Here is a 12,048-nt window from a genome sequence, read left to right on the forward strand (position 1 = left end):
TCTCTGTATCCTCATGACTGCAGAAAACACATTAGATAAAAGCAATTAGCCTCCTGCTCAGCTCCTTTCTATCAAAAGCTTTCACAAGCTTGGACTAGCGCCACTGATCTCCATTGAAAGTTACTGGATCTGTCCTTGTGGGCAAAGCAGGTAGAACTCAGCATGTGGACTGTAATGGCTCTTCCCTCCTCCAAAGATCCTGGAAGAGCTCCTACTGGGTTCATGTTCAAGGAATACACACAGAATATCACTGCAAAGTGAAAGGGTTTCTTAGCTTTTGAACAAGCACTTAAACAAGTGGTTGATCTTGTTGACCTCACTCAATGTTGTTTCAATATCATAGTTGCTGCTATTGTTTACATTCACATCAATGCTCTACTCTGTTTTAGTAAGCTTCTTTCTGTAAAGCAATATTATTTTTTTTTTTTTGTGAAGGAAGAAAGGACTTTGTCCTTACAGTCCCTTTTAAAGCACTAAATTATTTTTATATCACTTAAAAGTAATGTAGAAGCGTTCTGTTGACAGGAAAAAAGTTGTTCTGTGAAATAGCATGTCATTAATGCGAGGCAGAACTACAAAGCCATGTCTCTGCAACATCTTAACAAGCTTCCTCACAGCAATTTCCAACAATATTCTAGAACTGATCTTGCCAATAAACAGAGTTTGGAAGAAGGAAAAAGAAAATCAAAAAGAATAGATTTCAGTCTTGGAGCACAGTATGTGGTTTTCTGACTGCTGACTTACAGGACTGCATATAACAATTTGAATCACAAAAGCATATGAATAGTTCTTCTCTGTTAGAGCAGTATCCTTAAATAAGAGAAAGTTAAACATCAAAGTGAACTGTGTTCAGATGGTCTATGCAGCACCGGAAAACTGTTTTTTAGAAATAAAATATACATATATATTGGTCTCCACAAGTGTATACATGTGTGTACGCACACAAACATGAGTACACAAACAAATACATACATGCAGACATGTAGGTAGGTAACTTGACCTATCTTCTCAAGATTTCTGTCACACTACCCTCTGCATTATGCCTCCAGAGCATGATCAGTCCATCTTCATTGCACTTCTCCAATAGATGAAGAAATTAATAAATTAATTTCTAGTTTTAAGCTCTGCAGGCAGCTAACATATTCTGCCACAAGATTATACAATGAACCCAATGAACTTAAGTGCAGTTGTGCTTGCTGTGTTTCTGTGTCATGCAATACCAAAAAATAAATAATTCCCCACAATCTTTGGGATAGTTATCATTTTCCCTGAGTGCAAGCAGGACAGCAAACCCTGATTCACCATGATAGATATAAAAGTAAGAGTACACAAACATTTAAGTTCCAGAATGAGATATCTAATGGTATAGAAAAAAAAAGCTAGCATCAGTAAGACTCATGAAGTGCAGGGAAAGTTGATTAAAAATTGATTCTATTAAAATTTTTTGTTAAAATATCTGATTTCATTCCATTCAAAGTTTCTGTGTAAACATATTACCTTTGATCCATTCTCATAATTCTTTTAGAAAAATGAAACCCCAGCCATCGTGAAAGTAAGCCGTTACTCTTTTTTCTTGGACATGCCAGAAAGTTTTCTTAATGAATCTCTGGTTTTAGATTCTCAGGATTCCTTCCCCATTTTCATGGTTTTTGTCTTCTTTCTTCATTATAAAAACACCTAAAATCATTTTTCCACTACAGAAAACCATCCTAATTTTACAAGAACTCTTAAAAATTGATCAAAAGCTCTTTTTAAGTTTCCCTAAACCAAATTCCTATTTAGCATAATTTTTAAGAATGAAAGGAACTAGAATGAATAAATAGAAGTTAACACGAATTTGTGAAGTTAATAAAGCCCAGATTTCAAACTAGATTTCCAAACCCACATCATCTGTTTTAACAGCTGAGTCTTTGGCAGCATTCATTTTTTCAGATGTCAGTTCATAAAATTTTTACTTTAACAATTTTTTATAAAGTTCAGGATATCTGAATCAGAGAATTCACATGCCAGATATATTAATTGCTCTTTTGTTTTGTACAATAATGATATACAGTATCCTTGAGTAACAGAATAATGTGAAACATCACATTGTTCTGTGAATTTACAGGCTAATCTGGATTTACTCTAGATATTTATATAAGGGGATATAGCAAAGTGCCAAAGAAATTATAAGTCGGTAGTCTGTTGTGCCTTAGTCACGCTATTTAAGTAAGCCCTAGCAGCAGTTTCAGAGGGACTAACATCCCAAACCAATTTACACTTGCTGATTTCACAGGAATGTCTTTGTAAGGAACTCACATGACATGCTGAGCTTTAAATTAAAATTTTACCTTACTGTGTACTATATTTTCCACAAAAACTTTCTTTATAAAATTTTCATTTTACAGTCCTCCAGAGAAATTGAACTCTGAAATCCTACTGTTAATAAAAAAAATTTCATACTTATAATTATTATAGTTTATTTAAAAACTACTTTCCAAAACATACGAATATATACAAAGAAAAACTATTACCATACTGTCTCCAATCCACATTAGAAGGTAAATTCAGCCATAGAATGAAGTTATTGAGTTCATTTAAGTAGGATGGCAGTGAATGGAAACCTTTCTGGTTATACCACACCTGGAAGAAAGAATGGAAAATGTCAATCAAAAATTAGTTCAATCTGCATGCTGATCTGAAAGTTCACATACCTTTAAGAATTGCATGAAGGATATCTAATTCTTTTGTTATGACATTTATTTATAGAAGAAAGTCAACTAGGCAGAACAGAATTGGTTGATTTGCATACATCTTTCAACAGCATGCAGCAGTTTTCTATTGTTGGAGCTGTACACATATATTTATTACTAAATTGAGATTCTCTGATTTATTGGAATACTATGCCTCCCTTCCTTTACACACATGTGGTTGAACAAAGAGAGGGATAAAAATGAGAAAATAACACCTGCCAGTTTGATTAAAAATGCAAAAAGATGAATAAAAGTATTGCTTAAATTGAAAGAATCATTGATATTCCAAAGAGGCTTTTCTAAATAATAGACATTATTAGAAATGTCTATTTCTAATATGACACACAGCATAAAGTATCTAGGAACAGAATATTCTAGAAAGAGGGAGAAAGAAAGAATCAAGGAAGCACTGTTTACAAGGTATGAAGCTGTTCCATAGACAGAGCTGTTCACTTTGCCTTATGATTCAGAATTCAGCATCAGTGGCTTGTTAAACATGGAGGAAATTGATGCAGACAAACCTTAAGGCAGACAAAACAAGCCAGTCTCTCTGAGGAACAGGGAAACAATTCTGTTGTAACATATACTTTATCTTCAGATCATGCAGATTCATCCTGACTTGATAAAGTACTCTTAATCCACACTTCTACTTCCTAAAACCATTGCTGAGAGCTTGATATGTCCCAAAACCAAATATACTGAGGTTTGAGTTTTCTCTGCAGTTAGAAACTGATTCTTATCAGCCATTACTGTTAATCATAGTGCCTTAGAATCTATATTATCCATAATGAAAACTAAGTCAAATTATTATGGATGTTTATTTTCAGTCTCAGTGACATTTAAAACCATCTGATTACTATCATAGCATCCTTTCTTCTCCCCTTTTTTTAAACAGTTGAAAAACTCCTAACCTTTCTGTCTTTGATATCAATTGTTTGTACTCTGTATTTTGTACATCATAGGTAGGGCAATTCTCATTGTCTCTCTGGACTCTGAATAATAATGCAAAGTGAACAGGGTTTAATATGCATCTTTTTCGTCTTAACACTCCTCTTCTAAGGCTTCAGTTTTCTTAATTTCATCATTTCTAGAATTGCCATCTATACAGTTACATTTTAGGAACTTCCCTAAAGATTCTCTTATCATTCCTCGATGCTTTTATCATTAACTTGCAGATGATTCTGCCTTTTTTTTTTCTTTTTTCTTATACTATCCAACTACAATCCTTACTTGGACCCTAGCCCCAGACTCTGACTGTTTTTTCTGACACATTCTCCTGGATATTTCCCAGTGTATGAGGCTGCCTCATCTTCAGTTCTGTTTCCCTCTCTTAATAATTTTCTTCTCATTAATTTTCCTGACTACCTGCTTGTTTGAATCTCCATATTTTTGTGAGGTGAGATTTACAGTACTCTGAGTCTGTTTTATTTCCACCCATCTATCCTAGATCACAATTCCGAGAACCACTCTGAGGTACACTGTCATTTCTTCTCTCACCATTTAATCTTCTTTGCCACAAGATCTGTCAGCCATTTTGTAAAAAATTAACAGCTTTGATCTGCCATTATGCTTGTCTGCATTATCTTCCACATTTTATGCTCTTCTTTATGTGGCATTCACAACTGCTTGAAATCTCAACAGTACCATCAAATCATCAAGGTTGGAAGAGTCCTTCAACAATCACCAAGTCCAACCACTAACCCAGCACTACCACTGTAACTCCTAGAATACTAAACACCACCCAACATCAGATCCAAGCACTTCCAGAGATGACTCCACCAACTCCCTGGGAAAACTATTCCAATTCCTGACCCCCATAACAGTGATTTTGATATCTAATCTCAATCTAACCTGTTTCAGCTCAAGACAATTTTCTTTCATTCTCTCTGCAGGCCCAGCAGAAGAGACCAGCCACTACTTCATTACAGCATTCCTTCAGGGAGCTGTAGAGAAGAATGAGGTGCCCCCTGAGCTTCTTTTTCTCAAGACTAAACAAACCCATTTCTCATAAGACATTCTCTCTAGACCCTTCACAAGCCTTTTTACCCTTCTTTGGATATGCTTCAGCACCTCAAGTGAGGTGCCTAGAACAGAACACATTACTTGAGGTACAGCCTCACCAATGCTGAACATAAAGTGAAAATCACTGCCCTGGTCCTGCTGGCTACTCTTGATACAGGCCAAGATGTCACTACCTGGGCACACATTGGCTCATATTCAGCTGGTGGTCAACCAGGACCCTCAGGTCCCTTTTCTGCAGAAAAGCTCTTAAGGCACTTCTCCACCAGCCTGTAACACTGCATGAGGCTGCTGGGACACAAGTGCTGGACACAGCATTTCACTCTATGGAACCTTGTGCAGTTGTCCTCTGCCCAATGACTGAGTCTGTGCAAGTCTCTCTGAAAAGCTTTCCTACCTTCAAGCAGATCAACACCCACCCCCACACAGCTTAGTGTCATCTGCATATTTACTGAGGGTGCACTCAATCTCCATATCCAGATCATCAACAAAGATGTGAAGTAGGACCAGCCCCAAAACGAAGCCCTGGGGAACACAGCTACTGACCAGCCACCAAGAAGATGTAGCACCACAACTCCCTTGCCCAGGCATACAGTCAGTTTTTTAGCCATAAGAGTCAGCCATCCAAGCTACAAGAAGCCTGTTTTACAAGGAGCATGCTGTAGGAGACAGTGTCAAATGTTTTACTGAGGTCTGGATAGACAACATCCACAGCCTTTCCCTCATCTGGTAAGCAGGTCACTTCATAGAAGGGCAGGTTAGTCACGCAGGACCTGCCTTTCATAAATCCACATACGCTGGGCCTGATTCCCTGGATATCTTCCATGTGCCATGTAATGTAATGGCACATGGTACTCAAATGTCTCAAACCCCAATGTCCCCATATTTAAAGAAAAGAAAGAAGAACAAAACCTAACATCGTCTTCTCTTTGAAAGTCATGAAATTCCTTTGTTCTTCTCTGGTTCAGTTCCCAAAAATTATTCCACAAACTAAATCTCCCATTCATTAAGCAACAAGAGCGGTCTTTAACAAAAGGTAGCGAAAGAAAACCAAAGATTCATGAGGAAAACTGAAAATCTTTGCACTGCAGGACCTCCTGTGCAAGTAGCAATCAGGATAATAAGACAGAAACAAGTGATCAAGGGTAACCTGTCTTTTTCTCAGCCCCGTACACCCATCTCCAATTCTATCATTTTTTGAAAGGTTTTCACAGAATATAAAGTTTTACATACATACATACATAATGAAACTCCATTGCAATTGTGTCTGTTGTATTGGAAAAAAAAAAGGCAATAAAAAAAAGCCAAATTCTGACAACACATCTTCATTTAATTTAGGCAAGGGAAAAGCCACAAATGTTCAGAGAGCACCTTTGAAATAAATTAATGCATCCAGTATTGAAATGAATACCACAATAGAGCATTCTGTGTAAGAATATATTTCAATATCCAACATGTTAATTGGAATTATCCTCCAAGCTGCATTATATAACTGAATCAAACCATGAGGAAATAACCAAATAGATATTTAATTTATTATAAACAGGAAAAAAAGACATTTAAAGTTGGTCATTTCACCAGAAGTTATATTTAAGGTCTTTTTTCTAAAGACTTGTTTCTTATTCAAAATTATTAGCAAAGGTAAAATATAAAAAAAAAGAAAATGTAATAGCTCTAGCTGAAGCATCTTTCATATTTCTTTTGTGTCACACAGGTAATTATTTACAGAGGACAGAAAATAGCTGAGGACTAGAAAACTATATACAAAATATAATCAATTTTTACTTTATTCATAGTTAGGAAAATTCTTTCCCAAGGAAAAACACAACCCCTCACCACATCAGATTGAAGTTCTATGAAGACTTGTTTTACATTATTACATAATCTTTTACTTGCCATTAATATTCCAGAATAAAGTTAGACTTACATTTCAGCTAACATATGGCCTATCAAGAAAAAAGGATGAGAAGGAGCAGAGAAGTCCCTCAGCTTTGCTGGACCAGATTAATGATTGATATTGAACTAGAAACATGTAATTTTTTCCTCTAGACACTTAAACAATTACTGTACTGTAAAGCCTCAAGCCCCAAACTTTGGGATTGGAAAAATATACTCTTCCAAATGACATGTGAACAGAACAATTTGCCTTTTGGCAGTATTTAAAATTACCACATGTTCTTCCTATATTTCATTATGTTATAAAAAACAGCAACTCTGAAGCTATTATGGAACAATTTTTTGGCCATGTTACCAAAGGAAGCCAAAGAATCTATAGTCAAGAATATTAAAAAAATTTGAGAAGTTGTTCTTTTGCTACGTAGCACCGATCATCAATGAATGCCAATAATCAATGCTTTTAATCAGCCCTATTTGTCAGGTCATAGATGTATTCTCTCTATTGTATACACATACAAACATTCTTATGTGCCTGCATATACCATGTATGTAATATATACAGCACAGTATGATTAGGTACAATAAAACAGTTACTAAATAAATATTTTTAATTTGAACAAGAAAAATTGTTGACTTCTCAAGGACTGGAAAAGAATGTATAAAGATTCAGAAATTTTCTAAAATAAAGTGAATCATTCTCTTCTAATGCAAATTTCTCCTTTTCTTTCATACCAGGCTATGTAAATGGTACATTCACTGTCTCATGAACAGACCTAAAAGGTCAAAGTAAAAATCTGGTCATTAGTTACTGAAAGGTTAATGCAATAACTTGACATTGCATCCTTTGAAAGACATTTCCAGGAGATGCTTTAGATAACACAGTGCCCTTTATAAATTTACTCCACTATTTGCTTTGGGTCTGAAATATGAAGCTTACTTACTAAGAGTATAACTATAATTTATCCCTGTCCTGATGGCAGGTGGTGCTCTATACCAAACACACTAAAAAAAAAAAAGGACCACAGTGCAAGCATGTCAAAACAAGAATCTAAAATGATTAAAGATACAGAGGAAAAATTGGAAGTAAGAAAAAAAATATTGCTGAAAACTTTCAGGTTTCTCATGGAGGAATGATGGAACTGGAATTCAAACCTGTAAAATATATGGGACTAAAAGTGAGATTACAAATTACCAAAATGAAAATCTGTATATGTTCAGATTTGTATATAAAATAGGGAGATTTCTAACAAATTGTATGGAAAAAGCATTAGAAACAGGAAGTTATTTTGCAAAACTAAGCATGAAATTACATTGGACTGGAGAAAATCTGTATTTTTTCCTTACAATTTGTCTCAAAATGGATTTTGGGATGGTGCTTACTTATGCTGTTCCTTGTTTTCTTTTTTTTTTAAAGACCAAATAAAATCTATATTTACATTAAAATATTTAAAGGCAGAAACACCTTTCTTTCATATCCTAATCTAGAATCTGGAAAATGGACAGCTTCCTCTTAACAAATCTTGTTTGCCTCAAATTCAAAAACAGAGACCTCTCACTGATATGCATCAATATTTGTCCAAGACTGCTTCTCCTCTACTTGTAATGCATCTACATTTGAATGAATCCCAAAAAACAAAGAAGGATTATTCTAAGCACAATTGAAATAAAAAGCTTTTCTTTAAGGCCTTTTGGTATGCAGTGCCCATGAGAGGTACAGTATCTCCATATTGTGAAAACTTGGGATGAGACCTGGAGGCTAACCATCACTTACCAATGCATTTTATCTCCCTTAGAACAATTTTAGAAAGGCTCTTTTGAGAAAAGAATAGTATGTTTGTTATGCAGAAGGAACTGCTCCTGGAAGATGTCTTTACTTTTAGGAGGAGGGTGGTGAGAGAAATGAAGCAAAGTAAAGTATCCCTTGTAGGCATGAAAAGCATCAACAGCAACCCACTACTGTGATGTTCAATGCACTTTGGCCAATTCTGACATTGGCTTTTTGCAGAATACAAAAAAAAATATTATTTGGCTGACTATCTAAAAGCAAGTTTTAAACTTAGATTCTAAAATGAGCTCACTAGGAGAAAAAAAACAAGGTATATCATTTGACTAATTTAAAATAGTTTATCAAATGCAGGAGATTACTTCAAGGTTTATGAATAGAGTTAGATGATAAAAGACAAAGGATTCTTCCCAATTATTCAAGTGCAAGGATTTCATGTAATGATTTTTTATTTGTTAAGTGTTATGATGTCTGAAGCCTGAAAAAGTAATCAATATATACATACAGATGTGCACACATACATGCAACTCTTACCTTAGCCAGAGGCTGAGATTTGGTGTTATTCAATATTTTGTCTTGAAGTTCAAATGCTTTCATCCCTCCAAAAGACCAACCACCATATCTGATAGTAGAAATTAAAGTAACAAAAAGTTATCTGCCTTAAGCTGTGCAGTTTTCTTGCAAGGGTACAGTTGAGATAGCTGCAATAATGCTTTATTTTTCAACTGAAAGTAAAACTTCACCCCTCACAAATGCCTTCCTTGTTAAAAAGAAGAGGGACAATGTAGTTTTTAATCAGGTGACTATTACTGGCTTTTTCTTGGCAAAGGCATTGCCTTAGATAAGAATTTTTGCTTTCTGAAAGCTGAATTCTTTGTGCAGCAGGAAGTGTTGTGAGCAAGTGAGAAGCATCTTAAACAGCTTTATTTCTTCCTACATCATTCCCATATTAGCTCAAATCTTTCATCCAAAGATGCTTACCTCTAAATCAAATCAGATGCACCTTCTTTTAATATATGAATGGCTAACACTTTCTTCTCCTCAATAAAATCATACATGGTCTAATATTTCCACTTACATTATCAGCAGTGGTTGAGTTGTAAAGGCACATAAATAAACTTCAAAATACAGCAGATAACCTCTGTTGCAGATATCACAGAATATGAAGTAGTGCCAGGAGCACACCAGCCCTTTTTACTTCAAAGAAAATATTAATTGGAGCATGTCCACTTCTGTTTGATTGAGTCTCTGAGGAATGGAAATTATTTTGTTCACCTGGTGTAGATATGCATCTCTGAGATGCTGAAATAACTCACTACCTGTAAGAAACTCAGAGTATGCCTAGAGGTGATCATCAAGCAGCTTCTGGAGGGAGTTCTGAGATGTGACCATTGAGGGTCTTCCAAGTTACCTTGAATTGCAGTCTAACTCTACACCTTGATAACAATCACCAGATAAAGACAATGACCCTTCATCTTCTCAGTGACAAATATCTATGCTTTGGATCAGGGAGGACTGTGGGGTTTCTACACAGAGGATAAAGAAAGGCTAGACATTTTAAGGTTACCTTGTTTTGTTGGAAGACCTCACTAAATACTCTTCCACAGGGAACCCTGAAAGATTATACAAAATATGTCCTTTCTTATTCTTCACATAGGGAGCAGAAGTATTGAAAGTTGGGCACATCTGGAAAAAAAGTATACATAAAGTAAGTAAAGCACTTTTTAAAAGCAGTGGCACTACATTTAACCTTATTTTTGGATTTTGATGTCGATTTTATAGCATTTCTTTTTACTCAATTTGCCTTTCCCACCTTTAACAGATTTTCAATAAATTATGAATATTTTTATGTTTATAAGGCTACTCAAATGACTGTGACACCTACACATTAGAAATCCCTTTGATTTCTCTTGCAGCCCTGTCAGTCAGTTTGTTTTGAAAACATCAAAACTTGTGTATAAGCTTAGGAATGTTTACAGCAATGAAAATGGCAAGACTGCTTTTTATTTGTTTTTCCTGAGAAGAAATAGAAAATAGGCACTAGATAAATATGAGATGAAAGCAAAATTCTAATTAATGTTATAAGCTTCTGAAACCTTCATTGATGAGCTGAAGAGAAGAATAAAGGAAGATGTTTTCTAATGATTCAGTGGGACATTCTCACAGCCAAGAAAAAGATGACAGATACTAGACTCAATTATCTCAGAAGCTTTATAAAGTACTTTATGGCAATCAACTGAAAAAATGTAATGCTTGACATCTCAAACCTACAAAAATAAAAATTCATTCTCAGAGATTGCTCTTACATAGCTCACAGATAAAAGTTCTGCCTCCACTGTCAAGTGACTTTTTTCAGTTTTCATGGTTAATAGACCTCTCCCTGTGAAAGTTCCCATTTGTATTTTATTCACCCTTCTTTTAATTCCCTTGAGTATTAGAGGTAATCTTATTCCTCATCCAGAAAAGTAAAAAATAAGTTTCCTCCTTCCTTTTTCCCAAAACTGCATTGCTATATTTCATATGCAACTCTTATTCTAAATAATTATATCTTTATAAACAAAAGAAACTTTTTTTGTAGGATATTCCTTTTTGGGGAAATACTTTTGTCACCTCAGTCAGTTTCATATTTTTGTTTATTACTCAACTCAGAGCAAGTCAGCAGGGAAAATAATTCATTAAGAAGGTCATTATGCTTTTCAAAATCCTTCATTTCTTGAAGCCTGTTGTATTTTGAAATCCAAAATCCAAACCACAAGCAAATTCCAACAATTAAATCTCATTCATGTGTAAATTCCCTGGTGGGTTCTACCAGCTAGGTTCACCCACTCTTCCCTCTGAAATTAGGAAGTCTTCCAGATGTTATGGAAGTGTTATATTTTAACCCTGTTTTACATGGATGTTTTTCCTAATCAGAATCCTATAACATATTTGAAGTAAGTTGCATCTGCTGAAAATAGTTCAGCTGTCTCTGATCCTGTAATTTCAGATCAATCTATAGCCATTTGTAGTGCACATATATGTTCAAATATATATAAAAGAGGAAATTGTGTACAATTTCATTAGGTGAAACAGAAGTAAACCTCCAATCATAACAAAGTCACACCTGTGAGGATTTATTTCCTCATGACTTTCACCAGCCCTTCAAAAACGGCAGCCAAGGAATTAGAAGTAATATACACACATACATTTTTTACATATGTAAGTAAATAAAAAATTACATACCTCTTGTTCAGACACACATCTGCATGAATCCTGAGGTGGCATAGATTCTGTCTGCCAGCATGAATTATTTTTTCTAATAGGAATAAATGTAATAAAAATTATAACTAGGAAATGAGAGGAATATGTCACTTAACAGAAGAAACCCAGAGAGTAATGAGTAGACCTGGCATGCTAACACCTTCTTAGCATTTGATCACAGCAGCAGCTGTGTCTAGAGTGATACAAATTTTATTCACTTTTATCAAAGTTGATTTATTAAAAATATTTATATAGGCATCAAATGAGCTTCATGTCTCATATTTACAGCAATTATTAAAATATTGTCACCACTTGATTCCTGAATTTGGAAATCTAGAATGCTTCCTAACAAATATTTTCTTTATTGTCTATTCATCC

The 12,048-nt window shown here is 34.9% G+C and overlaps 1 protein-coding gene across 1 annotated transcript in view; it reads right to left on the reverse strand.

Annotated features, from left to right (window-relative positions):
• ABCA13 (ATP binding cassette subfamily A member 13) overlaps positions 1-12,048 on the reverse strand; it is a 169,136-nt gene that overhangs the window by 57,246 nt on the left and 99,842 nt on the right. The window contains exons 38-41 of the mRNA XM_054285153.1: positions 11,653-11,725; positions 9,998-10,116; positions 8,965-9,052; positions 2,514-2,622 (exon numbers count right to left, since the gene is read on the reverse strand). Of these exons, the coding sequence (XP_054141128.1) occupies positions 2,514-2,622; positions 8,965-9,052; positions 9,998-10,116; positions 11,653-11,725 (389 nt within the window). The remainder of the gene's footprint in view (positions 1-2,513; positions 2,623-8,964; positions 9,053-9,997; positions 10,117-11,652; positions 11,726-12,048) is intronic.

This window comes from Melozone crissalis, unplaced genomic scaffold, assembly GCF_028551555.1.
Source record: "Melozone crissalis strain CALT ecotype California unplaced genomic scaffold, PUWL_Pcris_2 ptg000042l_1, whole genome shotgun sequence".
In the NCBI taxonomy this organism is placed as follows: Eukaryota; Metazoa; Chordata; class Aves; order Passeriformes; family Passerellidae; genus Melozone; species Melozone crissalis.